The 25,959-nt window shown below is 34.9% G+C and overlaps 3 protein-coding genes and 1 pseudogene across 4 annotated transcripts; 1 reads left to right on the top strand and 3 right to left on the bottom strand.

The window, feature by feature from the left end:
* Nucleotides 1-1,863: 1,863 nt before the first annotated feature.
* On the bottom strand, nt 1,864-8,722 carry LOC138307024 (uncharacterized). The gene is made up of 2 exons (XM_069247651.1): nt 8,626-8,722; nt 1,864-3,404 (listed from the first exon to the last, which is right to left on the bottom strand). Exons 1-2 carry the CDS (start codon nt 8,720-8,722, stop codon nt 1,864-1,866), a joined length of 1,638 nt encoding a protein of 545 aa, XP_069103752.1.
* Nucleotides 5,308-16,370, bottom strand: LOC138308082 (uncharacterized). The gene is made up of 2 exons (XM_069249030.1): nt 15,864-16,370; nt 5,308-10,902 (listed from the first exon to the last, which is right to left on the bottom strand). The coding sequence occupies exon 2, from the start codon at nt 10,850-10,852 to the stop codon at nt 9,356-9,358; it is 1,497 nt and encodes a 498-aa protein (XP_069105131.1). The 5' UTR covers nt 10,853-10,902; nt 15,864-16,370; the 3' UTR covers nt 5,308-9,355.
* Nucleotides 16,371-17,684: 1,314 nt separating this feature from the next.
* LOC138308081 (uncharacterized) lies at nt 17,685-22,715 on the bottom strand. 2 transcript variants are annotated; one of them, XM_069249029.1, is made up of 2 exons: nt 22,419-22,715; nt 17,685-21,979 (listed from the first exon to the last, which is right to left on the bottom strand). In XM_069249029.1, the coding sequence occupies exon 2, from the start codon at nt 21,910-21,912 to the stop codon at nt 20,416-20,418; it is 1,497 nt and encodes a 498-aa protein (XP_069105130.1). In that variant the 5' UTR covers nt 21,913-21,979; nt 22,419-22,715; the 3' UTR covers nt 17,685-20,415. The 2 variants fall into 2 exon arrangements, with proteins under 2 accessions (XP_069105130.1, XP_069105129.1); XM_069249028.1 differs by having other exon boundaries at nt 22,415-22,715.
* Nucleotides 22,716-23,573: 858 nt separating this feature from the next.
* On the top strand, nt 23,574-24,697 carry LOC138307682 (uncharacterized; annotated as a pseudogene).
* Nucleotides 24,698-25,959: the final 1,262 nt, after the last annotated feature.

Here is a 25,959-nt window from a genome sequence, read left to right on the forward strand (position 1 = left end):
GATAGTCAAGTACCGCGCGGTATTTACGACGACGGCGGGAAACATAAAACGACCCGCGTTATGAAAATTAACATTTTATTTATTTAAATCAAATTGTTCAGAATGTGATGACACGTGTAGTATTAACGGTAAGTTAATAACTTTAGCGACTATACAAAAATATTGATCTCGTTTTACTTTCCCATTTTAAAAATTAAAAGCCGTTTCGGAAAGGTAGTGGGCCTTTAAGATATAGATATAGATATAGATAATTTCCAGTACAGGAACTATTGTTCCTCTTCACCGGACTCGAAAATGTCATGTTTTAACATATACTGTTCATTTTCCGGTTATGGTAGCCCTGTAGTTGAAAATTACGTCTTCGTTTTTCCAATTAGTATCAAGTCTATTTTTGAAGCAGTTAATGTTTGGTGCTGAAACAACATCTTCTGGTAAACTGTTCCACATCTTTACTGTTCTGATGGTGAAGCTGTTACTCCGTAACAATGTTCTGGAATGCTGCGGGAATATCATTTTTGTGTTTCCTCTACTGCTGTGCCGGGGTGCCACATCCTTCCATAGATTTAAAAATGAACTCGCCTCTTCATCGTAGATGTTATTTGTTAACTTGTAAAGTTCAATCATATCTCCTCTGATTCTTCGATATGATAGGGTTGGGAGATTTAGAATTTTCAGTCTTTCTGGATATGATAGGTTGTTCATTCCTGGAAGACTTTTAGTAGCTCTGCGCTGCACCGTTTCGAGTCTATCGATGTCCTTGATTTTGTATGGAGCCCACACCGCGCTTGCGTAGTCAAGTTGTGTCCTAACTAGACTTTTGTATAACGGCATGAATGATTTCTTGTCCATAAAAAGGAAGGTTCTTCTCAAAAGACCGAATATCTGGTTCGCCTTCTTGATCTTTTCGCTTATGTGATATTCAAATGTTAGTTCTGGGTCGATTATTACTCCAATATCTTTCTCCTTATCCGTACGTGCAAGGTCGTTTCCAAGAAGTTTATATGTTGCTGGTGTTTCCACTGTACGCCTTTGTTGTTTACCTATGTGCATATGTTTGCACTTTTCAGGGTGCATTCTTAATAGCCAAGTATCACTCCAGGTTCCCATCGTAATCAGATCTTTTTGTAGAATTTCTTCGTCCTCGCTATTTTTAATTACCTTGAAAATTTTGGTGTCATCTGCAAACAGGTACATGTCCGAATTAACTGTTTCAGGGAGATCATTCACGAAAATCACAAACAGTAGAGGGCCAAGAACTGAACCTTGTGTGGTATTCCTGACGATGCGTTTGTCCATTCAGAGTTTATATTATTTATTGAGACGTGCTGTATTCTTCCTTCTAAAAAGTTTGTAATCCATTTTATTACTTGGTTGGAGAATTTATAGGCTCGTAGCTTGTTGGCTAAGCGCCTGTGTGGCACTGTGTCAAAAGCCTTCTGGTAATCCATGTACACACAGTCAACGCTGAATCCTTGATCTATAGCCTCAGTCCATTTATCCAAGACTTCCAAAAGTTGCAATGAGGTGGACCTTCTCGATATGAAGCCGTATTGTCGCGGTGAAAATAGATTATTTGATCGCATGTATTCATTGACGTGCTCGCGTATTATTTTTTCCATAACTTTACACACGACTGATGTTAGGCTAACAGGACGATAGTTCCCCGCTGCACTTTTATCTCCCTTTTTGTAGATAGCACACACTCGGGCCTGTTTCCACTGGTCAGGAATAGTTCCGTTTTTAAGAGTTTGGTTAAAAATTATTTCGAGTGGTGTTGCGATAGCACTCGCTGTTCTCTTCAAGAATTCTGGGTGCATGTTATCTAGTCCCGGCGATTTGTTTGGTTTTAGTTTGTTTAAAACTTTAATTATATGCTCGCTTGTTATTTTCAGTTCCGACATTTCGCTGGTGATATTTTTTGTCTGCCAATGTAGGCGATTCTCCTTCATCCTCCTTTACAAATACACTTTGGAAGAATTTAGCCAGAATATCAGCCTTTTCCTTTGCGGTTGTAGCTTTCCTCGAGTTTGTATCCTTTGGGTTTACGTATAGATCTCCGATTTCCACTTTGGTCTTGGATTTAGAGTTGATATATTTCCATATTAGTTTCGGATCTGTTTTGGCTTTGCTAGCGAGGGATTGTTCATAGTTCTTTCTCAAGTTTCTAGTTATCGCTTTGACTTTGTGTCTGATTTTGCAGTATTGTCTTCTTATTTCTGGGTCCGATGATGTGACAACTTGTTTTGAGAGCGAGTGTTTCAGTTTGATTAGTTTCAGAGTGTCTTGATCAACAGGAAAATTATGCTTGTTATTTTTGTTCAGCTTGATCGATTTTGTTGGCACGTATTTATCAATAAGTCCATGTATTTTGTTCCGAAACAACTCCCAGTTTTCTTCTATAGTGTGGTCCTCCTTCAATTCTTGTCTCCAGTTGACGGCGTTTATTTCCTCGTTTAGTTTGTCATAATTAGCTTTGTTGTAGCATTTTCGGGTCCTAGACGTTGTTTTAGTTGACTTTTGGCAATCAATTTTAACAATCAAAACATTATGGTCGCTCTTTCCCAGTGGGCTCTGGTAATCTACAGATGATATAATGTGTTCGTTATTAGTTATGACTAGGTCCAGAATGTGAGGTGTATCGTTTCCTCTCCATCTTGTTGGATGTTCAATCACCTGTGACAAAAAGTTATCTTGTAGGCAGTGAATGAGTTTATATTCATGCGATTCTGTGCTGTCTCCTTTAGAGTTCCAAGTTTCCCAGTTTATGTCTGGGTAGTTGAAGTCTCCCATTATGATCATTTTTGAGTAGTTTTTGGATGTTGCTTCGTTTATCAGGTTTCTCAGACTATTGTTGTTTTCCTCGGATCCACTGTCTGATCTATATATCAGTCCAATTAATAGTTTTTCGTGCACATTGAGGGGTACTTCTATGAATATGTTTTCTTGAAAATTTGTTTCTAGGCGAACTTCTTTCGGTTGGAGTAGCTTGTTAACATATAAAATCATACCTCTTCCCATGTTATTATCTATATTTTTATCAAACATGCAGTAGTCCGTATTCCCTTCTATTGAGAATTCTTGAGGTTTCATATTTAGAGATCTTGTTTTAGGTTTAACCTCCGTAATCCCGATTATTTCTGGTTTAATTTCATTCACTCTTATTGCTAGTTCTGAAAGTTTGTTTTTTAGTTGATCTGCATTTGTGTAGAAGCATGTCAAATTTTCGAACGTTATTTGTTTTCCTGTGGTTTGTTGCTTACTTATTGTCCTCCCTTTGTTTTGATCTTTGTTATCCTTCTGTCCCACGGGGGTCCCCGTACTTTGTACGTGAATTCCCCCGATGGGTTTTGCTCTCGTTTCTTCTTCGCCTCCTCCCAGAGCTTCTTTTCCTGTTCCCGTTCGGCCTTCGTGAGGTCGTTGCTAATTTTAATGTTTGAAAGGTTTTCGTCCTCTCCGAGTTTTTTTATATTCCTGAACATAGCCTTTTTGGTATCCGTATTATAGAAGGATACCAAGATAGGTCTGTTTGTTTGTTTGTCCTTTTGATCCCCTGCAGTGTTGAATCTACCAAGTCGGATGACTTTCTCGGTGTCATTTTCCGACTTAGCATTGCATGCATCCAGGATAATGTTCACGTGATATATTTAAGATATTCTGCAGAGAGGCAAACGCATATTACATTATGCCAATTAAGAAATTACATTAGTAATCTAAACTCTGATTTATCTAACTCTCATTAACCGACAGTCCTGCCTGCCTGTGTGGTTTTCCAATTGAAGATTCTTATCATAATTTCCTTTATTGCCCTCTCTATTATAAACAAAGAACTCGCCTAAGTTATTCTATTTTTGCACTAGATATCAACATTCCTCATTCTATCGTCACTTACCTCTATGGATGTAATAGCCACTACATGTATTTTAATTCAAATGATATATTACTGAATATTGCACAGGAATACATTAGAGATACTGTACCAGACGTTTTGTATGATATATCATTGACACCGATAACACTTCAATTTTATTCATTAAGATATTGTGAACATGTATTAAAGATGTTTCTCCACCAACGAATGATGTTTTCTCTCCATCAAATACAGGAGCAGACGAATTAGTACTTTTTCTACAGTTGTAAACGTTACTTACTTAACATCATTAACAACATTGGAAAGTCTGAACTTCTACTTCAAAATAAAAATATTAAAATAATTAATTGCATCCAGAAAAACGTCCATGGCACTATGCCCTATATGGAACGCATGCACTAAATGTAAGGTAAATTACTGTACATCATTGTTTGGTGTGCTGATAAGACATATATTTACATGAGTAAACGCTAATTGTTGTTCAAATGATGAGTTATATATTCTTTGTCGGTGGTGGAGCATATTGATATATTGTGATAGCGGGCAGTCCTCCTCTGATGTTTTGACCATATAGCATGGAGCGAACTATATACAATGATCCCCAAACAACGCTCACCTACGTAGGTTTCAACAATGGCTCATCTTCCCGTTGTTATATGTATAGTCTGCAGATTTTGCCAAACGTCTGATGGGTGCACTTATTTTTATTCCTGTCACCCCAAGTGACTGTTGCATTCAAGTCGTATTCACATGTAAACCCCTGCAGCTCAATTTAACAATGAAGAGCATTTCAGTCTTTCACTTTGTCATCAGCTGGTCATGCTTGATATTTTCCTTCCATGGGTTTCTTCGCAATCTTCTTTCCATGGTACTCTCAAATTCTGTTGCAATGAGGAGAGTAAACATGACGATGTCAGGTTCCAATATCATCAGGGAAGACTAACTTCATGTACAAATCCGTCTTCGTCTTCCTTGCTTGTGCTTTGTTCACGATAGAAGAGTTGTTTTTAATTTGTTCTTTCCTCACTTTCCCTTCTTTCACGAACCAAACAGAAGGCTGGTTGTACTACACGGTGTTTTGTCCACTTTCTCCATCTTTCTCCCTCCAGGATGTAAGCCAACAATCTTAGTATATCATAATGCATTCATAATAATATCCCTACATTATTGGATATTGGAACATCAATAACCAGGCAATTCATATTCTAAGCTATTGATGGCCATAATTATCCGCCATTTTGGTATTTGGAATAACGAAAGCGTTGAAAAAATAAAAAAAAAAAGCATCGCTAATGAATCCATACACTTGGACAATATTTATTACATACATACCATTATCCAATATTCAGCAATGAAAAATATATACATGTATATACACTATAGGTTTTGGTCAGAGCAAAAAATCGCTATTTGGCTTCCAGCTAAAATAAATTATTTCTCAAAGATTTTGACGACCATTTCGGTCAATTATCACAATTTAATAATCATTATTAATTATTGTTTAAATATATATATTGAATACATAATGAAGTTACATACCTAAATTATTTTTACCTTGTACGTGTCATTCAACCTTATTTAATTATCTTTAGGACTTTGTACTATTTTGTCCGCCATCATGTTTTAAACTGTATTTAATGATGCATATGGTGTATAATATTTTAGAAATTAACAATTGAATCCTTAAAAAAAATCTTGAATTAATATAAATAGTTTTGCGGTTGGCTTGTTGAAATAACTATGGATTTTTTCAATATTTAATACCCACACAAGGGTGTGAGGTCCACGTTCAAGTCGGTCTTAATATTTATGGTCAAACCAATAAATGATGTTCGATAGAGAGAAAAACCTATGTCAGAAATATTGATCCGAAATAAAACTGGCTAGTTGGCGTCGAGACTATAATAAAGGATTTATAATAGAATTTGATGCCATTTTAGTCATCTTGAATAATGTATTTATTTAAAATTGTTTTCAAAATATACATTTAGAAAATTTCTCCTCCTTATATTCTTAAACCTTGTAGTTGCCAATCAACCTGCATCTTGTATTTTGTAAGATGGGGTAACTTTTAACCGTTTTTTCAGTATTTGGAGCTATTTTGTCCGTCATCTTGGCTCCGTTTATACCAGTTGTTTCCTAGCAAGGTTTAAGATGAGATAAATAGGGTTTCAATGTTGGTTTTATGTGATTTCTGTATGAATTTCTGAAATTTTCAATATTCGGCGGCCATCTTGAACGCCATCTTGAATATTTCAAAATGCTCAAGGGTGAGAGCTTCACACTCATCTGGATCTTATTATATACATATCAATAGACAATATTCAGCAGAAAAAAACTATATAAATTAATTTTGAGTTAGGGCAAAAATCGCTATTTGGCGTCCGGACTATAGCAAAGGATGACCAAAATTGACAAAATTTCCACATTTTTTTTATAATTCATGCATGTTAAGGATTAGTCCGCTAAACCTGCCTATATCATTAGGAATTTTGCATTAGGTAAAAATAACTTAATAGTATAGCCAGGTTTAGCGGACTAGTTTAGGATGATTTGGTTACCATAGCAACTGCAGTTGCAATGCTCAATACCGGTATGTAATCGATATTTGAAATTCAACTATTTGATCACTTGATAACAGGTTTGAAAAATTGACGGATTTAGGTACCAAAAAGTTCACAAAACCACACAAAGGGACGACATGTTAGCTTAAATAAAGATAATTTAATCGTGCTGACTCCATTTTATTGATCCAACTGTTGATGCTATTCAGCAGATGATTCCATCTACCTCCCTGTCTTTAATTTTGACTTGAAGCCACACATGAATAACGTCCCGAACACAATTCTTATAAATGATTTTATTGATAAATGTTTTAGATATAATGTTAAAATTTTAATACAATGACATCATATTATCCATACAACTACACACCACCTATGAAATACAAGACACAACGAAGATTCCTTTTCTAAAATGGTTATAAGTGACTTAGGATAAGGGCAAATAAGACCTGAAGTAAATTCTTATATCAACAATTTTCTTCCTTAAAAGGAACGGTATAATTGGTATTGTTTTCAGTTACGGTTTCAGAAATGCACAATTAAATCCATTTCTTTATTTCTCCAAATTGAAGAGTTACATAAATAATAATGAACAGGATAAGGAAGAACAAAAACAAAAGTAAATGCGAATATACAAGAAAAATGAACAAAAAAAGGCAAAAAAATATGTATGTATAAGCATTAGTTCACATTCAGGAAATTGGAATGCATATAACCCTGTAACGTAACAATAGGTTGAATTAACTATGGACAAAAACTCAACTTTAAGTGGTAAAATATAACGTAAACCTTACAGAAAATTGACCCAAGGTTAGAAGAGAGACTGCTACGCTAGAATACTATAACATAATATCAAAAATAGACAGCTACATATTGAAATTCTTATTGAAATGTTAGAGCTGAGACCTTGTCAGCAAAAAACAGACAGTCACATATGGAAGACAGAATTATATTGTCCTCACCAAGAGCGAGAGCGAGAGCAACATCATTGCTGTAATGTACTACGTTCCCCGACGATCACAGCTACTATGCATATCATGGTTGCCATATATATCAATTGATGACCAGAATTGCATTATATTTGTACATGGTTTCATATTTTCTAAATGTTTCTAAAGGAAGAGTTGGAATTTGAAGAATACTTCCCTAATTGGGCCTCTATATTTACCGCTGTGGTGACAGACCCAAAATTTATTCCTTTTACCGTTGACTTTAAACAAAACACAATTATTTCATGTCCAGTCAACAATAAAACCTCTTTCCGTTCGGTGTTGGGACCAACCCTATAAACTGTTTCCCTCGGTCTCGGGAAACAGTTCATCGGGTTGGTCCTAACACCGAAGGGAAAAGAGTTTTGACTTCTGGCTTATATGCCTTTAAACAAACGTATACTTTTATGTCTAAATCATAACAAGATAGTTAGGTGAAATATATGTACATTAACATAAGTTTACAGTAACTGAAAAAATAACATGTTATATTTATACGTTTAATACCATTAGAAATGCATCAGAAATAAAGCCATGCACGGGAAAAATGCTAGACAAATGGCTGACTTGTGCCTTTTACTAGCGCACAATTTGATGCACACTCTGAAGAGTGTTAAAGAACCCTTTAAATAGGTACCAAATCGGGCGCTGTATTGTATCCCCCCATAAAAAAGGTTTGAAAATTAATGGTCATTCAGAGAAATAAAGTATTGTACGCTAAATAAATAGTAACAAAATAATGTACATCACTATTTGAATTGAGCTAATATCAGTTTTAATGGTCGAAATTCATATGATTATAATACGTTTTAGCAAACACCCTGAAGACCAAACGTGTCTAGATATTTTTGTATTTTGACTTTAGAATATACCTGTATATATTGAACAGGACAGTTACAAAAGATGTATTTTTTAATTTCTCAAACATCAAACACATATAAAGTATGTTTTCTTTCCATGTTTTCGTTTTGTCATACACATTGTGCGTTCATGTGTATTGTATTATGGACGCCCATCTGGTCGAGTATGTGACCATATTTCCATCTGGTTTACAAAATAAACAGAATAGCCTAGTTACTTAAAAGCAGACGCAAACAACAATATAAGCAGCACTTTCTTTAAAGTAACAGTATGATATTAACACAAAACAGAATGATTAAATTTAGGAAATGAAATACTTTGGGGGTCAAACGACAGTAGTTACTTCTGCTATTCATGGCTCCCCAGTAGGGGCTGTCAGGCGCAGCCGTGACTGTAGCCGTGAAGTAGCTGACAGCCTTTGTTGTCCTAACAGGCGCCATTCTATTTATCTTCCAACCGGATAGGCTTCATATCAACTCTATGCCCCACCTTGTAACAGTTTATTGCTTAAATGTATTGGCAACATATCTATTAATGCAGTATGAAATATCTCACATCACAAAAGCGTTATTATACCATAATAATTACATTTTCATCGCAATCCCACTATGTAACCTTACCAAAAGCAGTCGGCGTTGTCCAGTGCATGGACTACTATCGGCATAATTGGACGTCATTATCATTGTGACTTCACAATTTTCATTCCAACAATCACAGAAGACAGTTGTTGAAATGGGTGTTTCGTCAATGACGATAATGAATTGTTCATTATGGATGCAAAATCTCTAAAAAGCAATGAACTGCATTCAAATGGCAATTATGGGAGTAGGAATGCCAACTGGACAACTGCAAATTCAACATGAAGCGCTATTAAGTTAAAGGTAAGTCCTGTTTATTATTCCATTGGAACTAGAGCCAGGCAACAGGATCAGTCTTATACTTAAGTTTTTGCTTAGCCAATCAAAAATGACGTAACTTTTTGTAGTGTCATCTGTGATTGGCAAAATCTGAACTTAAGGGTTGTTTTAGACTTAATATTTTTTCATGATCCTGGGGATAGAAGATAAAGATTTTCAATGCATATATTTATACCATTGACACGGACACCCGCCATTTCTACAAGTCCCGTCAGCGTGGTTGAATTTGTCCTTGTAATATGCGCTAGACATCCGGTCTTGGAAGTTTACATCCGTCTTCAGTTTACAACTATCGAATGAAACCATCCCGTCGTTTGGACCATCAATGTTAGTATAGTGCTGTATGAACCATAAACCTAAACTTTCGCCAACCTTTTCACCCCAGCTGCTAGTTCCACACATAACGCCGGATACGTAGGATCTTCCTTTAGCCTGTAGATCATTGAATCTAACTCCTGTAGATGAGATATAGTTTGTTTTGAGTGTCGTGTAGGCTTTCTGTTCAACATTTGCATTAGATTTACAGTAGCCATTCCATCTCAATACTTTTCGGATAATTCTCTGAGGAAATGTAGGGTTTGTGCAAATATCAGAAACCTTATTGGCTGCAGCACTTCCCTTCCATGGACCTTGTGAAGAGAACCAGCGACTAGTTCTCTGGTCGAAAGTGCATTTGTTACTGTGCAGGGCGGCTGCGATAACTAAGTTACCCATGGAATGTGAAAATAACACCGTGTTACGTATAGTTCCATTGACAGCAGCAGCGTCACAGAAAAGGCGATGAATTGTGTCCGAGTCCCAACCATTAGTTTTACTGTCGTAATGAAGAAACTTGTGAGACACGCAGTTGAAAGTATAACTTTTTATTTTACCCCAATAGGATGCCAGGTCTTGACGGACAGTGTTGACAGAAGGAGTTTCCCCAGCTCCGTGCACAAACAGACACATTTTCGGAGAGGTTCCGGCATCTCTGGTGACTTTCGGCGGATCAAAGTTGTTTTCACAGCTACTGCGTATAGTAACGGTTTGACATGGGCCATTAGTTGTATTAGCGGCAATAGTAATGTCACGTTTAAATGTGTTAGTCCAACTGGAAACAGTGGCACGTGTGTCCTGAAACGTAACATACTGTAGTTTGTTGCTTGATGTGCATATCTCAATAGTATCATCGTTTAGTTCGGTAAACCAAGCATCTCCTGGACACCCATCTGACTTTGAAGGATTTATCCAAGTATCCTTTGTCACAATGTGATTAAAGACACCATACCACTGTGATAGAGGTAATTCGGACAAACAAGAGTTTATAGACGAATTGCTGTCGGAAACGCCAATCGTGGCTTTATCATAAGCAACTGTGAATGTTTGCTGGAAACTGAGATCAAAATTAGGCGAAATAACATCTGTTTGTTGAAAATTCAGCCGCGATGTTTCACTGCTCCATTCGACTTTTAGATGCCCCTTTTTAGAACCAAGGTCTTTGTATTCAATTGTATTTATGTCTAAGAATGCACTGAACGACTCGCGGAATACGTTATTATCGCTAGATGTGCTAACACTGTCCTCATTTCTAGGTATTAAAACGACACATAACACGATTACTAGAATCGCAACAACAACACCAACAACAATACCGGCTATGCATTCTCGACCCATCTTATTTGCAGATCGGTCCTCTAAAGTCAAAATTTGACCAGGTGATCAGTCTGAAAAGAAAAAGAAAAAAAGAAGTGTTTTCTAAAACGATCATTCAAATTAACAAGAGGTCAATGGGTCATCTGCCTATAGGTACAATAAACACAGTCAAATAATACTGGAATGGCTAACAGTTGAGGCGATAGAAAGAGGCTGTAAGTTTCTGATATATTTGTCGACCATGACCTTATAAGTAAGGCCAATCTTTTGACAAAAATGTTGTCCTCCATTTCAGCATGTTACAGGCCCAATATCAGGCCCCTAGGCCTCTTAGTTGTTGACTAGAAAAAGTTTACAAATTAACTCTTTTTGACCTCTATGACTTTGAATGAAGGTCAAGGTAATTGATTTTAACATACTTGGTAGCTCTTCATCCAAACATTGTACAGGCCCCATGTGTCTCTAAACCTTTTAGTTATTGTATTGAAAAGAAGTAATTTAAAGAGATCTAAAATGGTGTAGATTGTTCTGTGATCTGAAAAGTTTTGGCGCATATCTTGACCAGAAGGAAAGATCAAAATTATAGAATTTAGTTGTATTGTATTACGCAGCGGCCATTTTCTCTATACACATAAACGGCGGTATCGCATACATGCATATCTCTATTTTTCCAGTTTTGACAAACTACAGGTAGCTCAGTAAATTGACTACAATTGGGTTTCCATTATTATCCTACACCAACATTTTGTTGCCTTTGTTCTCTTAAACGTGGGCAAATGGAGAACCCACGGACCGAATAATCATATCCGTTTAAAATACATGTTTTCACAAAAGAATAAAAAAAACCTTGCACAGATAACGGTGTAACGGTGACAGAACAAAGATTTACTGTACATAAATGTATGCACCTGAGAGACCAGTAGCGTGTAGATGTATATATATTTATGTGATTTAGACCATGTTTAAACCTTCATATCATTTCTTAGGTGTACTTGAACATAATAATTTGGTTGATAAAAATTGTCTAGGCATCGGGCCTATAACCTTTAATATCACTGTTGACTACTAGATTGGTGTGATGATTGTAAATTTTGTCAAACTGTGCAAACATTTGTAAATTTCAGTTTAGTGCAAGTCCACTGGGTTCGGTACATATTTCTGTCATCAAATTACCATGCCACTATGTTTACTAGTTACAATAGGATGTACAAGGAACGCTTGTTTCACCGGATTCGACTTTACAAAAACATATACGTCGAGTTAATTTTGACATTATCATGCAAATGGCGGTTGTAGAATATATCATTTCATGTAGGCATACGAAATATCACTAGTTTAAACAAGGTCTAAAGTTATAAAACACATAAACACGTAGTAAAATTTTAGCCTGCTAGATTTGGGCGCTTTCGAGCCAAACGCCAAAATAAGCCAAAATGTTATCACTTCCCAAATATCATAATTTACGTCACAGGGATTTGAGAATTAGTTACATATTGATTTGAACCCAATAAAGTGCCTGCCCATAGATATAAACTGTCGCCAAATTAACTAAGTATCAGATCCCTGTGGCAGGATAATAGTTAACATTTTCGTATCAAAACAATTATTCTAAACCCAATTCTATCTCTCTACTTCTATGTTGTTAACGATTTTTATAAACCCATTCCATCTCTCTACTTCTATGTTATTAACAATGATTCTAAACCCAATTCTATCTCTCTACTTCTATGTTATTAACAATGATTCTAAACCCAATTCTATCTCTCTACTTCTGTGTTGTTAACAATGATTCTAAACCCAATTCTATCTCTCTACTTCTATGTTGTTAACAATGATTCTAAACCCAATTCCATCTCTCTACTTCTATTTTGTTAACAATGATTCTAAACCCAATTCTATCTCTCTACTTCTATGTTGTTAACAATGATTCTAAACCCAGTTCTATCTCTCTACCACTATGTTGTTAACAATTATTCTAAACCCAATTCTATCTCTCTACTTCTATGTTGTTAACAATTATTCTAAACCCAACTCTATCTCTCTACTTCTATGTTGTTAACAATGATTCTAAACCCAACTCTATCTCTCTACTTCTATGTTGTTAACGATTTTTATAAACCCAATTCCATCTCTCTACTTCTATGTTGTTAACAATGATTCTAAACCCAATTCTATCTCTCTACTTCTATGTTGTTATCAATGATTCTAAACCCAGTTCCATCTCTCTACTTCTATGTTGTTAACAATTATTCTAAACCCAATTCTATCTCTCTACTTCTATGTTGTTAACAATGATTCTAAACCCAATTCTATCTCTCTACTACTATGTTGTTAACAATGATTCTAAACCCAATTCCATCTCTCTACTTCTATTTTGTTAACAATGATTCTAAACCCAATTCTATCTCTCTACTTCTATGTTGTTAACAATGATTCTAAACCCAGTTCTATCTCTCTACCACTATGTTGTTAACAATTATTCTAAACCCAATTCTATCTCTCTACTTCTATGTTGTTAACAATGATTCTAAACCCAATTCTATCTCTCTACTTCTATGTTGTTAACAATGATTCTAAACCCAACTCTATCTCTCTACTTCTATGTTGTTAACAATGATTCTAAACCCAGTTCTATCTCTCTACTTCTATGTTGTTAACAATGATTCTTAACCCAGTTCCATCTCTCTACTTCTATGTTGTTAACAATGATTCTAAACCCAACTCTATCTCTCTACTTCTATGTTGTTAAAAATGATTCTAAACCCAGTTCTATCTCTCTACTTCTATGTTGTTAACAGCTATTCTAAACCCAATTCTATCTCTCTACTACTATGTTGTTAACAATGATTCTAAACCCAATTTTATCTCTCTACTTCTATGTTGTTAAAAATGATTCTAAACCCAGTTCTATCTCTCTACTTCTATGTTGTTAACAATGATTCTAAACCCAATTCTATCTCTCTACTTCTTGTTAATGTTTAAACCCAATTCTATCTCTCTATTCTATGTTGTTAACCCAATGATTCTAAACCCAATTCTATCTCTCTACTACTATGTTGTTAACAATGATTCTAAACCCAATTTTATCTTTCTACTTCTATGTTGTTATCAATGATTCTAAACCCAATTCTATCTCTCTACTTCTATTTGTTAACATGCTAATTTCTAAACCCAATTCTATCTCTCTACTTCTATGTTGTTAACAATGATTCTAAACCCAATTCTATCTCTACCATTCTATTCCTACTTCTATGTTGTTAACAATGATTCTAAACCCAATTCTATCTCTCTACTTCTATGTTGTTAACAATGATTCTAAACCCAATTCTATCTCTCTACTTCTATGTTGTTAACAATGATTCTAAACCCAATTCTATCTCTCTACTTCTATGTTGTTAACAATGATTCTAAACCCAATTCTATCTCTCTACTTCTATGTTGTTAACAATTATTCTAAACCCAATTCTATCTCTCTACTTCTATGTTGTTAACAATGATTCTAAACCCAACTCTATCTCTCTACTTCTATGTTGTTAACAATGATTCTAAACCCAGTTCTATCTCTCTACTTCTATGTTGTTAACAATGATTCTTAACCCAGTTCCATCTCTCTACTTCTATGTTGTTAACAATGATTCTAAACCCAACTCTATCTCTCTACTTCTATGTTGTTAACAATGATTCTTAACCCAGTTCCATCTCTCTACTTCTATGTTGTTAACAATTATTCTAAACCCAACTCTATCTCTCTACTTCTATGTTGTTAAAAATGATTCTAAACCCAATTCTATCTCTCTACCACTATGTTGTTAACAATTATTCTAAACCCAATTCTATCTCTCTACTTCTGTGTTGTTAACAATGATTCTAAACCCAATTCTTCTATCTCTCTACTTCTATGTTGTTAACAATGATTCTAAACCCAATTCCATCTCTCTACTTCTATGTTGTTAACAATGATTCTAAACCCAATTCCATCTCTCTACTTCTATGTTGTTAACAGCTATTCTAAACCCAATTCTATCTCTCTACTACTATGTTGTTAACAATGATTCTAAACCCAATTTTATCTTTCTACTTCTATGTTGTTAACAATGATTCTAAACCCAATTCTATCTCTCTACGTCTATGTTGTTAACAATGATTCTAAACCCAGTTCTATCTCTCTATCATCATGTTGTTCTGATCATTTGTCAATAAAATTTATAAAAAAAAGCACATGGCCAGAGGTCATTATTCTAGAAGATATAAGGTTAGTATAACACTATATCAACCGAATCAATAATCCTTGATATTAATATAGAACGCAATTTTTGATATTCTACATTATAACTACGGCCCTAGAACGTAGTGATATAGCATTGAAATGGCAGGAGTGCAATATAACTCAAGATGTGACGTCATTATTATGAAGATAGGAATAACTAAGACTCTAAATTGCAGTTGAGTTCTTTGTCTAGTTTTAATTAAGTATGTAAAACGCCATTGTATGACATAGAAATGTTTTAAAATTGCAGAGATCTGTTTGAAATAAGCTGATATTGTCACAAAATTGCAAAATGCAAAACTCAATAAAAAAAATCCACAAACAACAGAATATATTGATTCCCTTAATCGGTGTGTGAGGCAGATATGCAATCAAAATATTGACGCGGATTGAAAAAGACCACGTCCTTCACATTTGCTTAAGTTTTATGTCTTTTTTTAACTACTTTGCACTCGTTGCTAAGGACGGGTGGCCGACCCATAGTCTATATATTTCCCCATAAATCAATTTTAATAAATACATTACCCACACATTCACGATTTCATATCGATATTTATCAATCTAGACAAAATCAACACTTTTGACAGACAACACACAAAAGACTTTTTGTGAGTTTGATTGTGTTTTTTTCTGCATTCAAAAATAGACAAAAATAAGTTACACCTGTCAGTAATTCATAACTTACTTCATTTGACACCATCAGATATGTGCTTATCATTTATTAATGTATGACCCAATAAATTCCAAAAAGAAGGGACAACTTACCTGTGAAGCAAAAACTGAGTATTCTCCCAGTGGTTTAAGAGGAAACGTCGTAATTCCAGGAACATTAGGTAATGAAAACCCGCATTCAGTTAGTGATGGCAATGACGAATGTAGGACAATCTAGGACAGCTATGAGCTCATGTGGTCTGCCGACAGTTTAAACACCTTATTGGGTTGCCACATATGAACACGTGATTATAAACCAATCACACACATGTATTTTACAAAACAATGAAAGAGCAGTATACTTATAAAAGCCCGGAATCTTCAGTTTGAAGTTCAAAGTCTTTTTTGAAGAAGTCTTTGTATGTCTATAACGAATAAAGTAGCATTGATGCGTGGGAAACATTCGATGTATTATCTGCTAACAAGGTTTCTTTGACAACAAAGGATATTTGTTTTTGTGTAAACTTTTCATTTTTAAAATAATGCATCGCAAGATTAATAGAATCTTCACCTCCTTAGCGGTGAGACAGGAGAATCACAATCCGAAGGGTAAATGGTCAAACACGAGACTTTGCCGAGTGTTTGATAGCTTAAGAATCTTATCTTTAGGGATGATATATCTTGCCTCTCCCCTAAGAGGATGAATATTTTTCTCCTATCCTTTGTGAGCACGTGCAAGGATCTCGCGTAGCTTGCTTTTACCCGAGGGTGAGATAGAAAAAATCTCACAATGGTAAAGTTGCGAATATCATTGTCCAGGGTAAGATTTTAGATCTTGGTATTTAGCAGCAGTATACACATCCCTATGGGGCGTAACGGAACAGATTTGCTCCTTTGTCAAAAACGCTTTCACATCACACGACCATACGTATCTTTCCTATGTTCCACAGACAAACTGCCGTGAGATTAAATTTTTTTTGGATCTATTTTATAAGGTGTTTATTACAAAGCCGAAGATTTATACACGGTTATTATTTCCGATTTGTTTAAACAATCTCATTAAAAGGTAACTAAGTCAAGCCATCTGATTAAAACCAACCAGATTTGTAAGCGTTTTGAAGATCCGGTTTTTACAATCTAATATCACGTGTCCTAAAATGGAACACTTTAAAATTATGTAATGCAGAGTAATACTTATTTCCAATAAAGGTTTATAATTTAACGAAATTATAATGTGTTACAAAGTGACTCTGTTAAATATGATACGTCCGATTAACTCTATCAATAGAGCAGTTCCATACTTAACTTTTATACAAAATATTTTAAACGAAATTGGTCTGATACTATTAGTTATACAGTTTGGAAGTGACCTAATACGAACAAATATTTGGTCTAAAATAAACTTGTATCGGGCGAGGCGAAAACGAATTTATCCCGTCGAAGACACTTTCAATGAAGTAACTGCAAAATGCATTATGTACTGAGTATGGAAACCATAACGAATCAAAACTTAAAACAATATTCACCTCACTGAAGACTCGAATGCGTTGTCATGGTCCATTTCTGTTAAATAATCCTAAATAAGTGTTGCCGATTTAGGTTGGCTTTGAAAGTTGTCATCAGCGCTACCATTCAAACATTTTGTCTCCATCTCTTTGAGTTCCGTCGTCTCGAAGCGTTACTTGACCGTCATCTTGTTGCTAATGACGTTAGGGTCAAAGAACGATAACTCTATCGTCCAAACCTGATACGATTTCTACTAACCTGATACGACTATATCTTGGATATCACGTGACGTCATTTTAACCGATAGGAATACAAGATCTTGTCTGAGGCGCGATAAATATATATATGTGGAACTCTCAGTTCCATAATAATTTGAATCCAACATTGGATGAAGTTAAGCAAATATTATGTGACCAATTTTAACAAAAATGGAATAATGATATTTTTTATTCATCAATGTCAATATGTTATAGAATATACAAAAACGAATGTAATCTTGAAAAAAAATATATATTACATGATAATGAAACAATTGTGGAGACTGGTAGATGGATCATAATGAATTATCAAAAAAGAATTTGTACTTATTGGGATACCAATGATAAAGGTGATGTATCAAAGTGTCCGTTTTTGACCTTAGAAAGAAAATTATATGTTAAAAAGTACTACTACTCGAGACCAAATATGACTTAATTTTCACAGCTTATGAAATTTGCGAATAATAATTGATTTATGTAAATTTAGCAAAGCTATGTTTTAAAAAGTTATATAATTTGTCCTCTATCTATGTTGCTTTTGTTGAATATTGTAAATATGTTTCTCCACACAAAGACAACTATAAAGTTTATTCAGACCCAAATTCTAGTCTGTTCCCCAGCTGCAAATGCTTCGATAAATACATGTATTGGAGCATTCGCAGCAGGGGACCAGCCTAATTAATGTATAAAAGTTTTGATGACACACTCATAAATGTGATCAGAAAAATTAATATCAAAATATCGCAGCTATTGTATCAGTTTGAATTTTATGATTTACACGCGAATTAACCTCAGTAAAAAATTATTGAATGTAAATATCAGTTTTTGTGTCCCACAAAAGCACGTTCCATTATCATTTGATTGCGAAAGTTCTCCAAAATAAACATCAATATTCCCAGTGAATGTATCGTCACAGATTTAACAAAAAAAAATATAGGTTAAAATCCTGAAAAGATCGTGAGTTAGAGTAAGTTTACGTCTCCTTTAACAGGTAGAGCTTCTGATCTATTCAATGTAGGTTCCATTTAAAATGTGATACTTCAGTAGATCTGTGTTCTCTATTACACGCATTTGTACATAATATATATAACAAGGCAGGTACAAAAGGGTATACATGTGTATAAATTCCCTGTGGGTACATATACTAACAGCAGTGTAACCGTGCAGGTGATATGGTATGGGTGCATATGGCACGCTATCGATATTTTCACATACGTAGCAACTAGATGCTAGAGCCACCATTACATTTGTAAACTTTCGTCTACAAAACCTGCGGTATGCACATGGTTATTAGCCAATCGCATTGAAGATGTAACGATTTAAAAAATAGTTACATTACTTAGAAAGATAACATTGGGTTCGCAGAAAAAGGTGCTGTTCACAGAAAAAAAACCTTGATCGTCTGCTACTCACGATATGCTCTGAATCAGTGGATAGACATGAAAAGAACACAACAGTGCTATTTTCTATGTTATGAATATTTAGGCCCCCTATAACTATTACAACAAAATCATGTCACACAATCAGGGTGACTTTTTAACCACTCGGCCACTGCGGCCCAACTAGTCCTGGAGGGTATCGGGATCAAATACTGCATGCATTATCCTAAGCCTTCCACCTTTGGGTCGCGAGTTCCAATCCCGTGCTGGGGCAGTTGCCATGTACTGACCGCTGTTCGGTGATTTTTTCTCTGGGTGCTCCGGTTTGCCTCCACCATTAAAGGTAGCACCTTCGTATATGACCCTGGCTGTTGCTTGGATGTCAAACTAAAGAACCTACTCACGGCTGACACTAAACGGATGCATTACCAACATGAACTACATGTTCCCCGACTATCAACCCGATCTAGAAGCTTCACTCACACAAGTAACAATCTGCAGTGTATATTATCAGAATAAAAGACATATATATTTAAATAACGATCGTTATCTAGAAAGATAAAAGCAATAGTATTTTCAATACAGCTTTGGCGTATAGAAGGCAAATAGACGCCGAGATCAATCCTACAAACCAGGAAGATTGGTTAAATTTCTCTCTTTTGACTCCATGTTAATTAAAATGGATGATCAAATAGATGAAATTTTCCAAAGAAAATCTTGATATTGTTTACCATATCCACAAAAGTGTACCTTGATTAGATCATATATTTAATTTTTATTTTAATCTAAAAAAAATAAATATATAGGTAGCATACATTTGATATCAAATACATGTACTTTTAAGCATTTGTCAATTCAAATGTACAACATGGGAGGATGACTCTAGATTTAGTTCTCTTGAAAGTTCTAAGAGCGGATATACAATGTTACGATATGCATATTGCAATTATTAAAGATGTTCCACTGCTGACAAATGGTATATTTTTTCTATCAAAAACAGGAGCAGGCGAATTAGAATTTTTCTTCAGTAACAAAAGTTACTTACTTTACACCACTACCACCATTGAAAACTTTGAGCTTCTAATTTTACTTCAAGATAAGCATATTAAAATTTATTAGATTCGTCCCGAAAAAAAATCCGTGGCACAATGTCTTATATGGAATGCAGTACTTATTACGCATGCACCAAAACCAAAACAAATTTTATATTAGTTTTTGTGTTAATCATACAATTATTATTCAATTATTTTATGCTCTGTCGGCGGTAGAACATATTTAATTTTTTATTTATATATCAAACCTTACACAAACTTGCAAAACCTAGCTGCCTTAAAAGCTAAAAAGTGAGACATTATTCTTGTGTGTAACGTTAATTTAGTTTTTGGATGAACGTTGATGGTTCCCGGATCTCAGCAGTAGGTTAGGTCTAATCAATGTCACAGGGTTTCGTTTCTGATATAAGCATTTGTATGATACTGGATCCAGTATCATACATATACTTCTATTAGTATCGAAACCCTGTGATCAATGCATGTATTCGTACCATTTGCACGGACAGCCCCCATTCCTACATGTCCCGTCAGCGTGGTTGAATTTGCCTTTATAATATGCGCTAGAGCTTCGGTCTTGGAAATCTACATCCGTCCTAAGTTTACAACTCTCGAATGAAACCATCCCGTCGTTGGGGTGTTCGAGCGTTGCATAGTACTGTATGACAAACAGGCCAAAGCTTTCAAATATACTTTGCAATTGACCAGTACTACTCGTCCCACAGATCACGCCTGATATGTATCGCCTTCCTATGATCTGCAGGTCATTGAAACTCACGCCTGCAGGGGAAACGTAGTTTGTTTTTAGAGTCGCGTGAGCGTTCAGTTCAGCATTTTCATTAGGTTTACAATATCCATACCATCGTAATGCATCTCTTATCGGTTTCTCATAAAATCGAGGAGTTCTACAAATTTCTGAAATGGTATTGGCTGCAACGCTTCCTTTCCATGGACCTTGTGAAGAGAACCACTGGCTCGATGTCTGGTCGAAAGTGCATTTGTTACTGTGCAGGGCGGCTGCGATAACTAAGTTACCCATGGAATGTGAAAATAACACCGTGTTACGTATAGTTCCATTGACAGCAGCAGCGTCACAGAAAAACTGTTGAACAACATCATCACTCCAACCGTTCGAATTACTGTCGTAATGGAGAAACTTGTGAGACACACAGTTGAAAGTATAACTTTTTACTTTACCCCAATAGTCTGTCAGGTCTTGTCGGACTACATTGGTAGGAGGGGTTTCTCCGGTGCCGTGCAAAAACAGACAGGTCCTGGCAGAGGTACCGGCATCTCTGGTGGCTTTCGGTAGATCGCTAGTCTTGGTGCAGTTCCGACGTATGGTTATAACGGATGGACACGGACCATTCATCACATCTGCTGTTATATTTATATTGTCCTTAAATGATTCCGTCCAACTGGAAACTATAGCACGGTTTTCCCGATAAATTACATATTGTATTTTATTGCCTGAAATGCATAATTCAATAGTTTGATCGTTTTGGTTTTTCGTAGACCAGACATTCCCTGGACATCCATCTGACTTTGAACCGCTTATCCAATCGTCCACCGTCAGCATGTGCTGAAACACACCGTACCACTGTGACAGGCTTATATCTTTCATACAGAAATTCAAAGAAGTGTTCGTATTGGAAACACCAACTGTAGCTTTATCATCTGCTACAATGAATTCTTGTTGAAAATCGAGACCAAAGTTTGGCGAAATAGCTTCTAATTGTTGAAAATTAAGTTGTGTCGTGTCAGGATTCCATTCCACTCTCAAGGTCACCGATTTAGATCCAAGGTCTTTATAGTCGACTCTGTCTATGTCCAATGTTGCACTGAATGATCCCTGTAGTATGTTATTGGGATTATCGTCGGTACGCAGTCCAAAATACAGCCCCAGGACCAGAGCAACAATACACACCACGGCGATTACAACACCTATTGCGATCACGGCTGCTCTATGCATGTCGTTCTGATAACGGCGTCTCTCTCACAACAAATAAGTGTCCGGGGTCTTAATGTATGTTGTCGGTCTGAAAAATAAATAACCATGAAATAGTAAGATCAGAAGGTTTTACATAACCTTGAGATCCCGATTGTTTCGTTATTTGCTTGATAACAATGTAATCGATAATGGACAGTCGATATCAGTGTCTACCCACAAGAAAGAAAACACTGTATGATGTAAAGATGGGATGATATTTGTTACCTTTGTTTTGATTTGACACCATGGTAATTAGATCGATATTGATGGCACTAAACCTTCTGCTTAACATTTCATGATAAGATTCCATTTGTTCTAAATATAGTTTAGAATATGATGATAGAAACATGTATACAAATCAGACCTTGGGTAATTGTAATTTGTAATTGTAATTAATTACAATTAATTACAGGCCTGTCATGTAATTGGATGTAATTTGTAATTGAAGTAAAAATCGATTACATGTAATTACAAATACACTTACCTACATATGTATTTGAGACAAAATGGAGTAAGCTTCGTTTATCACCAGTACCTGCTACATGAATACATGGCTGCACGCTAGGAATCCACTATAACACCGTATGTAAATTGCATTGCCCTACTGATACCTTCACTTGGCGGTATGTGGTGTTATCCAATCAAACACACGTGTACATGGATGATTCACATTACTAGGAAACTGGTTTGTGTTTCTTTGAAACATTATAAAAGACTGGAGAGCGGACGCCATTTTGATCAAAACAAGATATAACAAGTCTCCATTACGGGTGATCACCCCATGGTGAGCCAATCAGCATGACGCCTATATATAAAACCTTCGGTACTGGAGCGTGTCGTAGAGAATGGTCATTGAATATGGTTTGTGATAAAATCAAAATAAACTATATATAGATTAATTTGAATTAACGCTTACGTAGAACCCAATGTATGCCGTTGTGTTAAAACCGGACACTGGTTCTACAGCGTATCAAATATAAATACCATATATATTATACCATAATGTTATACCATAACTCAAGGTTGTGATTGTAACAGTGTTGTGTGGTATAGAGCTTAGTACCGTTCGATCGATCACACAGTACTGGTTATAGTGTCGACTGTGTATTGTGGTGGTATATACTAAGGAAATCCAATATTCAGACTTTGTTGATTTTGTAAATAATTTTGATGTATTATATCTCTGTGAGACAAAAACTGATAATTTAGATGTTATTGATTTACCTGGTTTTGAAGATATAAAGCCGTTTTAAAATTAGAAGTCAATGTGGGTGGAATAGCACTTGTCGTTAAGTGTTCTATGGAAAACCATATGAATAGTTTAGAAACTGATAGTAAGTATTTATGTTGGTTTAAAATCAATGGTAATGTTTACAATTGTGAAGAAGACTTGGTGTTTGGTATAGTTTATATACCGCCTGGAAATTCTAAGTATCATATTGGTGATCCATATTCAGAAATAGAAAATGAATACTTACACTTTGCCAGTAACCATAACTATGTTTGCGTTTTAAGCGATTTTAATGCGCGAACTTCTACTGCAAATGATTGCATTGATATAAGAGAAATAGATGATAATGTTGACCATGCTGATGACATTTTAATGTCTCTCACGATATTAGTATTTTTGACAAACGTTTATAAAATGCAGAGCAAATTGTGATGAGAAAAAGAACAAGTAGGAAACCAATTGATTAATTTCTGAAATAATCTTTTTATATGAACCGGTCACTATAAACGTGTGAGTAAACTTACCTATAAAAACACTAGTGTGGCTGATTATATACTATAGAAAGATTGATGAGTTTGAAATGATAACTTATTGTCTGATGCACATTGCCCATTTTGATTAACATTACATTTTGCTGATGTTTTGAATACTACTGCTTTATGTGACAATTCCTCGGCGATGGAAGAGGGAATTAACAAATAGAATGCTGAAAATACGGTGGATTTATTAATAGGGCATTGATGATGATTCGATCAAATGTATTACTGAGTTGATTGATAACTGTAATGATTCATTGGAACTTACAAGTTATATGTGTCGTAAGCTTTTTATACTCACCAATCAAGAAGAGCTTTCTTAAAAAAGTGACTTCTACATATATTTTTCATCTAAACATACAAATAGCATAAACATAAGAACTTTTCCAATGCAAAAAAATATGTGTTGTAACTATATAAGATATCATACATGTTTGTGTGTGCCTTTTAAATTATTCTACAGCTTCATTCGTAAATTTTTAATAATTACCGAAGAAAAAATACCATGTCAAAATTTTCGTCCAGTTATAGAACATATAACTTCAATATTGATGAGTAGGTAGATAAGTGTTGTAATATATTGTGATGTATGCAGCCAAAAGTTCGCTTGGCACTCATGTTAAAATATATAATGTAAATAATAAGTCAGGCGCTTCCAATTAACCTTATTTGCATTTTAATTGAAAAAAACTAGAAACACGCATCAACGATGCAAAGGTCAGTAAAGGTCAGTAAAGGCGTCGACGATAAGAGTGTTTCTATGGTAACTATAAAGAATATGAAAAAGCTTATTATAAGTACTCTGTATAAAAAAATTTCAACTTATGACTATGATGTTCGCAAAACGTTGAAAGCTATGAAGGCTAAAAATCCAATAGATTATTGGAAGATGATGAATAGAAATGGAAAAAGAATACGTAATGGTAATACTATTATATTTTTTTCCAATTTTCATAAAGATCTCAACGTTTCTTTGTTTGTTTGATTAATTAAAGTCATATTACCAGCTACGATCATGCAAGGACAGCCTCCCATGTATGCGGTGTGTAGCGTATACGAAATGCGGTTTTTCTTGTTTTTGTTTTTGTTTGTTTTGTTTAGTGGAACTCTTGCCCATTTTATCGCAATGCTAGAGTTGATGATAATATAACTGATGTACCTGAATAATCCTAATAATGGTATTTATAAACTGTGGTAAGGACGTGGTAATATAACCAATGAATACATTAAACAGTCTGCCTTCAAAATGTCTGACTTGTATGTAAAATATTAATTATATCTATACAGTGTGTTACATACAACCCAGAAATATAATAGACGCAAACAGAATCATACGGTGATATAATCACTCAAAATTGACGAAGTACACTCTTCTTACTACAATATCATCACAGTGTGTACAATAATACATACAACACAAAACAATGTAAATAGCATCTTATACATTCACACTCAAAATTGACGAAGTACACTCTTCTTACTACAATATCATCACAGTGTGTACAATAATACATACAACACAAAACAATGTAAATAGTATCTTATACATTCACACTCAAAATTGACGAAGTACACTCTTCTTACTACAATATCATCACAGTGTGTACAATAATACATACAACACAAAACAATGTAAATAGTATCTTATACATTCACACTCAAAATTGACGAAGTACACTCTTCTTACTACAATATCATCACAGTGTGTGTACAAATAATACATACAACACAAAACAATGTAAATAGTATCTTATACATTCACACTCAAAATTGACGAAGTACACTCTTCTTACTACAATATCATCACAGTGTGTACAATAATACATACAACACAAAACAATGTAAATAGTATCTTATACATTCACACTCAAAATTGACGAAGTACACTCTTCTTACTACAATATCATCACAGTGTGTACAATAATACATACAACACAAAACAATGTAAATAGTATCTTATACATTCACACTCAAAATTGACGAAGTACACTCTTCTTACTACAATATCATCACAGTGTGTACAATAATACATACAACACAAAACAATGTAAATAGTATCTTATACATTCACACTCAAAATTGACGAAGTACACTCTTCTTACTACAATATCATCACAGTGTGTACAATAATACATACAACACAAAACAATGTAAATAGTATCTTATACATTCACACTCAAAATTGACGAAGTACACTCTTCTTACTACAATATCATCACAGTGTGTACAATAATACATACAACACAAAACAATGTAAATAGT

Source organism: Argopecten irradians, chromosome 14, assembly GCF_041381155.1.
Source record: "Argopecten irradians isolate NY chromosome 14, Ai_NY, whole genome shotgun sequence".
In the NCBI taxonomy this organism is placed as follows: Eukaryota; Metazoa; Mollusca; class Bivalvia; order Pectinida; family Pectinidae; genus Argopecten; species Argopecten irradians.